This window comes from Hippoglossus hippoglossus, chromosome 14 (assembly GCF_009819705.1).
Source record: "Hippoglossus hippoglossus isolate fHipHip1 chromosome 14, fHipHip1.pri, whole genome shotgun sequence".
NCBI lineage: Eukaryota > Metazoa > Chordata > Actinopteri > Pleuronectiformes > Pleuronectidae > Hippoglossus > Hippoglossus hippoglossus.
Window position 1 is genome coordinate 24434116 of NC_047164.1, and position 13327 is coordinate 24447442.

Consider the following 13327-nt stretch of genomic DNA (forward strand, 5'->3'; position numbering starts at 1 on the left):
ATGTAATTTCCCGAAGCTAGTCATGCCACACCTGTCCACTGGATGTCCTCAGTGAACTTCTGTTCTGAGCTGACCACCTGACTGTGCTTGTTGTCAACTGCCTGCCTGCTCTTCATTTCCTTCATTTCCAGACTGGCAGTTGTTACATGTCTCTTTTTAGATGACCTGCTGACTCTCTGAAGTGTTTGCTGTATCCCATGGCAACCTGTAAGCTAGATCCTGGTCATCATATACAGCCTTTTATACTACCTGCCTCGAGATGTGTTCCTGTGTGGGGGCTGGATCCTTAAAAAGTCTGCACTTGTTGACCACAATCTGTCTTTTTCACTGCAGACATTTTGATTAGTCACAGGTGTAAATGGTGTTTCTATGGACGGCTGACGTTAGCGGCTTCAGTTTCATTGTCCTGGTTTGGTGCTGGTTTGCTGTCACAGTAACTGTTCTGAGAGTCAGAATGGTTCAATCCTTCATGTTTTTTATAACACCTGCTTTTTTCCTAGTGTGATGGGTTGAAATGTCTTCTGTGAATATATAACAGGTCCAACCTCTGTCTCATTTCATATGATCTTGTGACACATGCAACCTTCCCCTGGCTGCGTTTGGGCCAAACAGCAAACAAGCTTGTGCACAAGTTAATTCAGTTGATGTCAATGACTTATAAAACTGTGAATTGACAAGAAGTCAATAAGAGTTTTAGTCTCTGTCTCTTTTGGGGCACTTTGAGTCTAAGCTTCAGATCTGAACTGGTATCTGGGACACAGCTGCAGTGTTCGTATCTGGGTCCTGTTTGCTCTTGCTGTCTATCTAAACTGTTGAAGGCTGCATGTCAAAAGTACATGGATAATGATTACAGAGTTCATGTAAACCTATGGAAATTGTGCAATAAAACTCCAGCACAAGTGGAGACACCACCCCAAGGGTCCTGGTGGTCACTCGTGAACAAAGGCAAAAACTAATGTTGTGCAGGAATTACCCCTGAAACAGATAAAGGATTTAGATACAATGGTATATCTATTCTATCATACTCCATCTGGTCTTTTACTGGGAGCATTGTTGTTAAATTAAAGAAGTTGTTCAATGAAGTTGAGGTAAACAATAAATGACTTTATGCATTCTCGTGAAAATTGAACATTTCTCAGTATTTATCACAAAGCTATATTCTCTCATCACTGGCAGTACAGAGAAAAGGCTTGATGTTGATCACAAATACTGTATAGACTATGAGGTGTGAGACTCAAAGTCTATACAGTATTTGTTCACAGATGTTTGCAACCCATGTCATATGTGTGTTTCAGAGCATACTCTTTACCTGAATGTTAAAGCCTTGGTTTAAGTAATCTGTCAGTGAAAACTCACACTGCTGTAGGGTCCTTCAGCATTTATATACAGTCTATGGGTCCTAGAGTAAGCATTGACTGCATGTTGGCTCCAGGGGTGCAGTCCTAAAACTGATACCTGGGGGTAATAGTATATCTTATTATATATATAATATAATATAGTAGCCTATATTATTTGCACATTGTGGAGACGACCCTGTGTGAGAAACAAACATTTCTGACAGTTTAGACTCTATGTCAGCAGCTGGAGTCCAAACTGGAAAGAGCTCATGGAAGGTGTATGCACTCATAATACATTTACTGACTTGGTGAGCAGAAAATAACCTATGAATATGTAGCTAACAGTGTGAGCAACAGCAGGTCCCAGATTCAGATGATTTTTTATAAAGTTAGTGAACCCAATAGGAGGTGACATCATGACTTTTTATAAAGTCGAATTTGAATCTACACACCAGTTAGAAATAATCTGTTCAACTTGGATTCACTTTCAATGATATTTTCCAAGACTGGTTTCAGGTTTTTTAGTATGTCCAATTGATTAAGATTTTACATATCAAGTATATTGATATATATTCAGAATAGAATTGAATAAATTAGAATTTAACACAGCACATAAGGGAATTTTACTACCTAATTCAAAGTGTTATTCTTAAAATTACAGTTATCTAATGAAAATATATGCTAACACTGTTTCTGTCTGCTGTAGTATCAAAGCAAATATTATTTTTTATCATTTGAATTATAATAATATCTCTTCATTAGAACATTTAGTGATTCACCTATTGCTGAATCATCATTTAATTTGACCATCCATCAATAGGCAGTTTTATGAATTCACTTTTAACAAAGCCTCAGGTAAGGCACCACATTTCTGTAGTCTGGTATTAAAGAGATGAGATTTGTAGGAAAAAGCAGGTTTAGGGCATTCGCACAGCTTTTCATTAGTTGCTGTTTTATTGGAAGCGCTGGCTTGATCAGTCAGTTGGTTGGTCAGTCAGTCAGTCAACCAGTTAGTCAGTTACTTAGTCAGGCAGTCACCCAGCTATTGAGTCAATGAGTCAGTCAGCCAGCCAGCCAGTCAGTCAGTCAGTCAGTCAGTCAGTGAGTCAGCCAACCAGACAGACAGACAGACAGACAGACAGACAAGCAGTTAGTCAGTCAGTGAGTTAGTGAGTCAGTCAGTTAGTAAGTCAGTCAGTCAGTCAGTCAACCAGTTAGTGAGTCAGTCAGTCAACAAGTTAGTCAGTTACTTAGTCAGGCAGTCAGTCAGCTAGTGACTCAATGAGTCAGCCAGACAGTCAGCCAGTCAGTTAGTGAGTGATCCCATATTTGTGTTTGTTCTGTGTCAATATACACCCAGTTCCTCAACCCAAGTCAGGCCTGTGTACAGCATGACTGTCAGATGATACTTCCACATTCTGACCTCTTTGTGTGTATGTGTGTATGTGTGTTTCCACTCAGTTGCAACTCTGATGATTGATTAAAAATGTTCATTCATTATATCACAATTATAAACAATCCATAAAATAATATATAATAAACTATTGTTAAATCCACTAACATTCTAAATCACATGAAAACCTTGTGTCCCAAAACTCTGTGTCACAATATTTCCGTACTTAGAGACCTTCCCCTTTACAGACTCTAAAACCAATGTGCCTGACAGACAACATCAAGATCCAAACGTTATCCTTTGACACTCATGAACTACTGTGCATAGTGGTGACCTATTATATATTATTATTGTATTGTAAACATGACACATGCCATGCAGTTTCCTGTGTTTACTAGTACTCTAATAACAAGTTCCACATACAGCCACCCCATATAGATAAGATAGGAGAGGAATACAGAGGCAGGGTAAAGGGGACATTCAGATGTAGAAAGTTTACATGAATAGCCTCTGGATAGTGAAAGACAGATGGCTCATCCAATCATCTTACAAGTATCTTTTAAAAGTGCCTGCCTTTTTCAGCACAGTTTCCAACCATCAGATGGTTCTGTGTGACAAACCATGTGGCACATCAGGCTAGAAGACCACTGCTATGTGAGGGCACTCGGAATTCAATACTCTTTTTGAAATTATGACTCTATCAATGGCATTATCAAAATTAACTAGCCGAGGATGCCTAATGCTAGCTAAATAAATATAATGAAATGGGATTTATTGGTCTGATATTTAAAAGAAATAAGGAAATAAAGAAAGAAAAAAGTTCACAAAACTGAGGTGATACACAAATATGACAAATAACTTTAAGGACAGATTTAACTAAATCCAGCTAAAGCTGTATCATTTATATTTAGAGCTGGTAGAAGGAGCATATAGAGCCAAGTGGCTTGAAAAAAGAAAATATAAACAAATTGGATCACTGTGCAATTATTAATACATACGATTGTTCAATCTATTTGATGAACATGGTAATATATGATCGGTTTATGTCTGAAAAGTTTTCTAGTTCCTTTTAGATAATTTAATTCTTTGAATCTGGATTTCCCAATTGATTAATTCAGCCTGTGAAGAGAGTAATTACTGGATAGAAATGAACTAACAGACAAAGTTCAACAAGGATATTTGCCAAATGTTTCAAAGAATGAAATAAACCAGAGTACCAGGAGTAGGAAGAACTTGTTTTATTTACCTCAAGGCTAAGATATGTCATTTTAAAATTTGACATAAAACCCTGCCGATAGTTTCACCGCTTAATTTACCAACATTAACATTATTAACAACAAAACATACAAAATAATGTCTCGCCTATTTTTTTATTTGGAAAAATCCCTAGAGTTTTGACAGATCTCACTCTTTTGAAGCTGTTAACTCTGGTTTCTGTTTGACAGAAGGGTATTACCTGCTGCTATGATGACGTTAGGTTTTATTATTGGCATCATTTTACTGACTATCTAAGCTCTCTCCCTTTCTCCAAGAACTTCATTCTCAGTTCAAACTTTGAGAAAAAGTAAAAACAACTCCCACGGAAACACGACTCTTTAGTATCATTTAATCTGTATTGGTATATGCTGCTATTGTTTGCGTGGAGTTCCGTTTACACAATCCTTCTGTCGTTACCCTGCCCGTGAAGGTGGAGCGAACAAAGCAGGGAACGATGCTGCCTTTGAGTGCCCCTCGTAAACTTTTTGAATTCTCAAAAGCCGACATGTGTTCAGATCATGGGTTCAGGTGTTCTGGGTAAAAAAAAAGAATATATATGTAGCCTATTGGACGTTTTAAAGAATAAACTAAATTGGTTTAGAGTGAAGAGATCCAGAAGCTTATGTTTGGGAATGGTGGACGGAGTTAGCACATCCCTGCACAGGGCATCAGCTCAGCCAGTTATTATAAGTTAAACAGTGACTTGTCCTGACTGAGGCTGGCTCCGGGCTCACAGTGACGTGTGTAAATGCTGCTCTCTGACAAAGGTGCTGTCATGTAGCGTATTGGTTTCGTGAATACTTCAGACCTCTACGCGTCCAAAAGCGCGATAGTCTCATAAAACGAAACTAATACAAACAAACATGTACTTCCACTTTTCACTGTATAATCTCTGCATGCTGACCTTCACACAGATGTGGGAGTAGCCCGATTTCCGACGGCACCTCAAGGCGACACCCCCCCCCCCCCCTCCTCCTCCCCCCCTCCCCTCCCCTCGCGGTGCTCTCCATGTGTCACCTGCTTCTCTCTCGCAGTCACTGCTCTGGTGGTTTTCCGGACTTTCCGCAGCTCCCTCGCGCAGCAGAGTCCTCTCCTCGGGCCGTGGTCCCTCACTTCGCACCGGCTCCAGCTCCTCCTCGCGTGTACCGCCTCGTCAGACCCCGACAGCGACTTTCTAAGGATGGCTCCGTCTGCCCTGCTGCTGCTGCTGGCCGCGGTCAGCGCCGGGACGCTCGTCCAAGGTAAGCGCCGTGCGCGATGTGGCAGGGACACCTTCCGGGAAGCGCGGGAGGCTCCTTGCCCCGGCCGAGGGCATGTGGTGCTTCGGGTAGCTCTCCGCTAACCGACCCGAGGCTCCGCTCAGAAACAACTACCTGCAGGGAACAGACTTACACCTGAAGCTCCTTTACGACCGTGTAATAACTACATGTCCACGGTCACTAATTCACGGCTTGTTCTGCTTGTGCCTGAAACTGTGGGAAAACTCACCCTTGGTTTCGCCTAAATAATGATACACGTGTTTATCAGTTTGTGATTACAATATATGTTTACACACAAACACGTATCAATGTGTGTGTGTGTGTGTGTTTTAAATGTTGGCCATATCTATCCCTGTAAATGAACAGGAGGTGCTTTATCTTCCATTCGCCTTCCAGGCAGTTTCCTTAAACGAAGCCAGCTCCCTGCCCAACAAACACCACCCCCTCCCCTCCCCCCCCCCCCCCCCCCCCCCCCCCCCCTCCCGGCCGCCCCGGGGTGACGGAGCGCTCTCTGATAACAGATCATTTGTTTGTAATTAGGGATGCGGTTGTTTGGATTCACTTGTAATCCAAGCCTCGGTTTGGGTGTGCGCAAAGTGTGCGTCTCAGGGTGTGTGTCTGTTATCGTGTGTGTTAGAATGTTGAATGGACGGAGAGGAAGCCAGAAATGATTCAATTCAACCTTTTTATTTTGTTTTGCGCCAAATCATAAAATGTGTAACCATCGTGTTTCAGCTCTGACACACTGGTTGATATAATGAAAAGAGTGATATTTATAGATGTAAAGATGTTATTAATGATAGCAGCAACAGTTAATCTAATAATAATAATGATGGTTTTATTTTCTGTTTTCTAAATCCTGCACCTCCTACCCCCCCCCCCCCCCCCCCCCCCCCCCCCCCTCTCTCAGAAATACCTTGGGGGGTGGGGGGGCTATGGGAGGGAAATAAAACAAAGTTAGTGACATGTAGTAAAATAGATAAATGTGGGGGCATAGAGACAGGAAGAAGGGGTGAAGTGCTCAGTGCATGATGGGAATTCCCCCAGCATTCTAGACCTCCAGCAGCAGAACTAAGGGATGGTTCATGACTCACCTGATCCAGCCCTAACTATAAGCTTTATCAAAGTTTGAAGTTTAATCTTATATGTACAGATGGTGTCTGCCTCCTGAACCCAGAGTGGGAGCTGGTTCCACAGGAGAGGAACCTGGTAGCTGAAGGCTCCACCTCCTGTTCTACTCTTACAGACTCGAGGAATCACAAGAGTATTCCCCTAATAAGTGATCTATTGGGACAATACGGTGTTATGAGCTCTTTGAGATATGAAGGGGCTTGATTGTTAAGGGACTTGTATGTTAAGAGCAGGATCTTGAATTCTATTCAGAATTTTAGGAGCCAATGCAGAGAAGCTAAGACAGCAGTAATGTGATCTCTCCTTCTAGTTCCTCTCAGCAGTTGTGCTGCAGCATTTTGGACCAAGTGGAGGCTTTTCACAGACTAACAAACATCCTGAAAATCAAGAATTACAGTAATCCAGTCTAGAGGTATAATGCATGGTGTAGTTTCTCCGCATCCTTCTTCCACTTACTAAATTATAAGCAGCACTGGCACCACTGACATTGTCATTTATACACAGGACAAGTTAACGTGCATTGTCATTTATACACAGGACAAGTTAACGTGCATTGTCATTTATACACAGGACAAGTTAACGTGCATTGTCATTTATACACAGGACAAGTTAACGTGCATTGTCATTTATACACAGGACAAGTTAACGTTTAAAAATTGTTCTCCCAGTTCTTATCTCTGAGTTGCGTCTGTGTTGCTGGTCATTCACAGGGCTGTTCTTTGTCAGAGCGGTAGGAGGACATGCAGCCTGTCTGACTGGTGGCTGAGTGTGTGTGTGTGTGTGTGTGTGTGTGTGTGTGTGTGTATGTGTGTGTGTGTGTGTGTGTGTGTGTGTGTGTGTGTGTGTGTGTGTGTGTGTGTGTGTGTGTGTGTGTGTGTGTGTTTTGGAAGGTTAGGCAAGAGGGTGGGAGTGGTGGTGGTAGACACACCAGGGGTTCCATCACTCGATGCTATCTGGTCTGTCACTGGATCAGTGACTCCACAGGAGGACTGAGTGCATGCGTACTTATTTATTTATTTGGTCACATTTCATTCAATATGAAATCCTTATCCTCCACATAATGACAGATACCAGCAGAGTAGATAGCAGCTGAAGTCGGTTTCCAGCTTGATCTGTAGCATTTCTCACATCAAAGGGGAGCACTTTCAAAGGGACTTTCAGACTTAAAAGTTTTGATGCCACAGAAAGCTTTTCAGGGTGACTTGAGAGTGTGGTAAGCTGCCAGCACAAATACAGTATGAGGGGATACACCAAAGTGGCGGCTGTTGGACAAAATGTATACATTAATGACAGATAATGGCTTTGTAATAATTTCCACTCCTTGTGGGGCATTTTAGCTCTGCAATATTTTCTAATTCCAATTTAATTTGCTTCTTTTGGATATAGTTATTAACGGAAGCCCTAAGAGATTCAGGGCTTCTGTGTTGAACCGACAGCGTAGGTACTGCAGTAACTACACACAGTGACACAGGCTTAAGCAACTGTGATCCCATTCAGTTGCATGTGTGGTCTCTCAGTGGTCGGACAAGCACATGAGACAGAATCAGTCCAACGGTTGCACATTGAGGAGTAACTGTTGTTTAACATTTATTATCTTCAACTGCAACTGACTCAATTTCAGTCATCTTTGTTTGACAAACACAAATAATCTCAACACGGTGGCATAAAAATGATGCCACCAGCAGCGTCATTGCAAAACAACACAGACTAACCAGCACACAGGCGTCAGAGCTCATAACGACCTAGGCTACATGCTGCACCATAGGTACTGCAGTGATTCTAAGCAGAAGCATAACACCGGCTTTAATGGTATGTATTCAAGCACAGACCATGGGGCTGTTAGACATGTAGTGACACGTTGATGTAGTTTTCCCACAATGATGGGGGGGGGGGGGGGGGCTGCTCTATTTTTCTTCTTTTCATAAAAGCTGTGGATTCATGTTGGTTAAAACATCAAAGTGCTACAAATTAACTATCCAAAACAGCAGTAGAGATGCATTCTTGACTAAAATATAGGCATGGTTATACTTCAGTGGTAAAGCACTATTGGTCAGAAACTAACTGGTGGCAAGCTAAGGCTTTGGTTCTCTGTTGCAGAGGCCAGGTTTTTATGAGTTTTCAATCCTTCTTGTGATACTCGTGTTACAGACCAAAACTAATTTCATGCAACAAAGGGAAGCCCGTAAAAATTAAGTTTGAATAAATGTTATTTTCTGTTGGCCTACATCCCAGCTTTTTAGGAATGTGGTTAGAATACTCTCTTTTTTAGAAGTCCTGCTACCTGCCAGATATTTGTTAATAAGCAGTTAATAATAGAATCCTAAGTACCGGGTCCTTTGGTGTCATGCTTTGGTCCTTTTTGAGCACAGATTATAAATCATTCCAGTCAGGCTAAAAGTATGCTCCATACATGTGCTTTGAAATTGACCTTAAAGGTTGTGGATAACATATTCCCAAAGGTGCAGTTCCCCTCAACCAAACTATTGCACTTCTGTCCATCGTGGTAGAGGGGTTCCTCACATGTGGCTCTCTATGAACTTTGTGCATTTCTTTCCCCTGTTATTGTTTTTTTGGGTAGTTTTTCCTCACTCTTGCTGATTGTTAAGGGCAGAGTATGTCGGATGTGGGTGTGGTATGCAGTCGCGCTCAATTTGCCTTTGCTAGGGGGGCAGGGTGGATTGAAATGCTATCTATCTGTCTCAACAGGTAAACCTGGAGGGTAAATAACTTGGTTGGGGTCTATAGCAGTGAGGGGCCAGCTACCTTCATCCAACAACCCCAGTAGCTAACTTCTGAAAGGTCACAGTCTGTTTGAAGCCCCACCTAAATCTTTCTGACAGATGGCTTGAGTTTCATTTGTTATTCAGAAAGCCTCTCCCCAGCCCCTCCTGCTGTCCAGGCATGTCACATTAACAGCCCATAACTTGCAATTGTCATGTGAAATGGCTCAAAGGTTTATAAGGTTCTTCTATAGATTAGTCCTCTTCCAATGAGCTGCTGCTGAAATAATTTCAAAACACTTAATAATAGTGTGTTTCGTATAAATTCTGAAACTATGACATTCGGGGAAAGCAAGGTTTTCTCCTCCTACAGCAATGGTATCTTAAAAAGCTGAGACAGCTTGAGATGTCATCATGATATTATCCCACTCAGGAGGAATGTTGAAAATAGATGTTGGTGGCTGTATCAGCACCAAGGGTAATACATCAATAATTCTGAGCTACAGTTTCTTTCCAGAGGGCCTGCTTTCCTCACTCCAGTGGGATTAACAGTTCAGCCAGCCCGTTAACTGGCGAAATCTGGCTCAATTTAATTTATTCAGTTGTTTTGCCTACATTCGTATGTAAATGCTCACATACTGTTGAATAAATAAAAGATCCCAAAGGCATAGATGGTGGCTGAAATGCTGATGTCTTTGATTATCTGTCCTCTCCCTGCGGCAAAAATACATCAGTGAGCAAGGTGTTGGTGCATACATCTTCTGTCACTAATTCACTGTGTGGAAGTCAAACACAGGTACTGTTACGACAGCCTGACACATGGAATAGCATAGTAGCCTACTTCATATAAAATTATAGGAATACTATGAATTTAACTCCCTTCTTCTTTAATTATTCCCTTTAGAAAGCTTAACTTGTTTGAGTTACTTTTACGCAAAGCAATTCATTCAAACATGTCCTGTTCACATCTTCAGTTAGCAGCAATAGGATCAAGTATCCAGCAGATGTGCATAACAGGAGCAGGATCTTAGATATATCTGTAAAACTGCACAGAGACTATAAGGCTTCATGACAAGACACTTTCTCCGGAGTTTGCCTTTCACACATAAACAATACAGCAGCAGATTCTCCACTCAGAAGCACTCAAAACAACACCGACATTTCTGGAGAGTTCTGGTGAGAGGTGGTGCTGAGGCAGGATGCAATGTATAAATTCTGCTGTGGAGATCACAAGTTTTTGTTTACAGCACATTGAGACCGGCAAGCCCTTATCACCACAAAGCTCTAATCTGTGTCTTCTATGTGTGTGGCACTGCTTCACCATCATAATTTATTATTCCTCTATTTTTAACGGTTTTGTGGCTGTCATTTGTTAGAAAAATAAACACCACCACTCACGCGTGGCGAATCATGTGGAGAATCTCTTGCTGTCTTCTCATATGGGCTCATTCGGACATTCTCCAGAGTCTTTGCTAGGGGGCTGGCAGGAGAATCTCCTGAGTCTGGAGGCTCTCACTCTGACTTTTGCGTCCTCACATAAAGCCCCTGTTGAAAATGTCAGAGATTCTCCTGAGTTCAGGGCATGTCAGCAGCTTAATATTAGCAATAATATAAATGTAGTATAAAAAGTTATGTTTGCAAATAAATCTTGCATATTGCACCTTAAACAAAATATGCTCTCCAAACAGAGCAGAGAAAGGAAAAAACCCCACAAAGAGAACATATTGAATATTTATGATTAGCTGCCCTCCCCATTCCCTTTTGTCAAGGTGAGAACCATAACTTATGCTGGTGCCACAAATCACGCCTGCTTGTGTGTTGGTCAGCACAAAGGACTTTCCCCATTTTCAAACTCGCCCCCAACAAAAAAAGAACCTCACTCACCAAATAACCAAATAAATGAGATCATGGGAAAACACACACACACGCCTAACATGAGACAGTATGACTCACCAGTATTGTTGCAGGTTTCCTCTTGGGCCATGTGTTAGGTTGTTCCCATCTTGTCATAACGTCATTGTGAAAGTCACTTGACAGTGTGACAGTATCAAAACGAGAAGTTAAGTTTTGCATTTGCCAAAATCATATCAGCAGAGTAGCAGCTTTGTTTAATGTGCAGGGAAATTAAATTTGATCAATTCTATGTTGCCAGGAAAAAACATGCTGATGAAATGAGGCAGCAGCATGTAGCATTAACTGGTAAGAAGAAAAAAGAAAAGCAGAAAGCCACAAGCTGTGGTTTTGGTGGGGAGGTCAGTGCAGCAGAGCCCATAGCTATAAAAGTATTCATACTAAAGCAGCATGAAGAAGAATCTGTTATGTTTTACCATTCTGCAACACGTTCATGCTCTGCTGATGGTCGTGTGCTGAAGAATCCACTTTCCTCTCACAAGAGATGAAACTGAAAATGTCCTATCACGGTAATAATCTTGGGTCATCAGTATTATCATGGTATAATTATAATGTTCCTATATATTCAAAAGTAATATTCACAATTATTATTGGTTGTGTTATTCTCTTACACAAAAACCAAGTCTATATTGACTGTGTTGTTGTGTAATCTTATTCACTATAAAGTGTTGCCCTTTAATAAGTCCAGAACTTGACCCCACTTTAGACAGAGTCCTTTTAGAAGGCTGAAAAGCCAATGTAGTGCTGTCACTACTTCTGCTGCATTGCTGTTAAACAAACATGTTGCAATCTGAGACTGATGCTAATTTTGGTTGATGCTGGACAGAGTTTATAGTTGATCAAACATGGTTTTAATGATAATTAAATGATGATACTACCTCCTACCCTGTGTGCTGTTTTAATTTACTAATTTCAGCAATGAGATGAGTGGGGATGGGACCTTTTATTCGATTTTTGCTAAATTGCCTTAGAGCAATCCACTTTCTTTATCCTCCTGGAACCTCACTCCCCACTGTATGTACGCTGAAATTAAAAATAAAGTTTTATCATCAAGATTTTTACATTTTTAATTGGCAGCCAAAGAAAAGCTCAAGAATGTGTTATTTAAGAGACTTGTTTTTTCACATATTTGTATACTTGCTGGTGCTGTATGTGTGTGGACAGGGTCCTGATGAAGAATGAGTTACATATGGAATGAGCATGCTGTACTCAGAAATACTATAATTTATGTAGATAAGAGAGTATTCTTACCTAGAAGTCCAAGCCATACCATGGAGAGAGGGCAAGTGAGAAGCTCTGTTAGATAAGCCTTAAATAAAATATAGAATAAATGTATTTGAAATGTGCCGCTCACTTTGGAGTTGCGGAATACAATATTAGCCAACAAGTAATGAGAAGGGGTGAAAAAGAATGTAAAGACAGTGATGTGTTTGCTAAACCCCCTGGGGTCGGACACACTTACATTTTGGCCCGTATTCTGTACTGAAAAGAGCCATGACCTCATGAGCAGACCCACAAGTCTCCACCCCTGAGTTGAGAGTTTTGTAAGACTCAGTTTCCAGACTGACTCTGCGAGACTCTCTCTTGTAGGCTGTTGTTGGAGTGAATGGTGAAAACCCTGTCGGGACCTTGTTTGGACTCAAAGTACAATAGAAATCAACTGACAAAATAAACCCTCTTCTTCAGACATAATAAAACAACAGAAAAAAACACAACATGCTCGTCAGGTGTCATCCAAGTGTCCGCAAGCCCCGACATTCATATTTGACTCGAAACCAGGTCATTTACATTGTGTTTTAAACCTGAAAGTCCACTACGGGAAGTAGCGAAGCTAGCAGACGTAGCGATGCGAAAAGCACACCCTGCGCGTGCCCTTGGGCGAGAATGTGTGTGGTTTTCCGGACACCACATGAGCAGTTTTGAGGCATGTTGAGTTTTTTTTCAGTTGTTTTTTTACGTCTGAAGAAGGGGTCCAGTTTACTTCGATTTGGCCGCAACGCTGTTTACCCCTGAGACTCCATAAGTGTTTTGTGGACTCAAACACCCACCATCGGCATAGTGGTGAGTAGATAGAGTTAATATTCCTTTTTAGGTGAACTATCCCTTTAACACTGACTTGCATATGTATGATCTTGAAAAGGTTTGATATTTGAGACACAAGCATTTGACTTGTTGTCTGACCTACATTCCTGAGAGGTCCAGGTCAGTTGTGGTCTGTTGAGCTAAAAATGAAAATATGCAAGTTATCGCATAAAATACTTGATGATCTGACATTAGATGCTTGATTATTTTTCAATGAGAGACTTCATATCGACTTGA

General features: G+C 41.3%; 1 protein-coding gene across 7 annotated transcripts in view; it reads left to right on the plus strand.

The window, feature by feature from the left end:
• The first annotated feature begins 4986 nt into the window (after positions 1–4986).
• alcama (activated leukocyte cell adhesion molecule a) overlaps positions 4987–13327 on the plus strand; it is a 62133-nt gene continuing 53792 nt past the window's right edge. For all 7 annotated transcript variants that reach the window (XM_034606990.1, XM_034606989.1, XM_034606991.1 and 4 more), the window contains exon 1: positions 4987–5228. In XM_034606990.1, the coding sequence (XP_034462881.1) occupies positions 5168–5228 (61 nt within the window). In that variant the 5' untranslated portion in view covers positions 4987–5167. The remainder of the gene's footprint in view (positions 5229–13327) is intronic.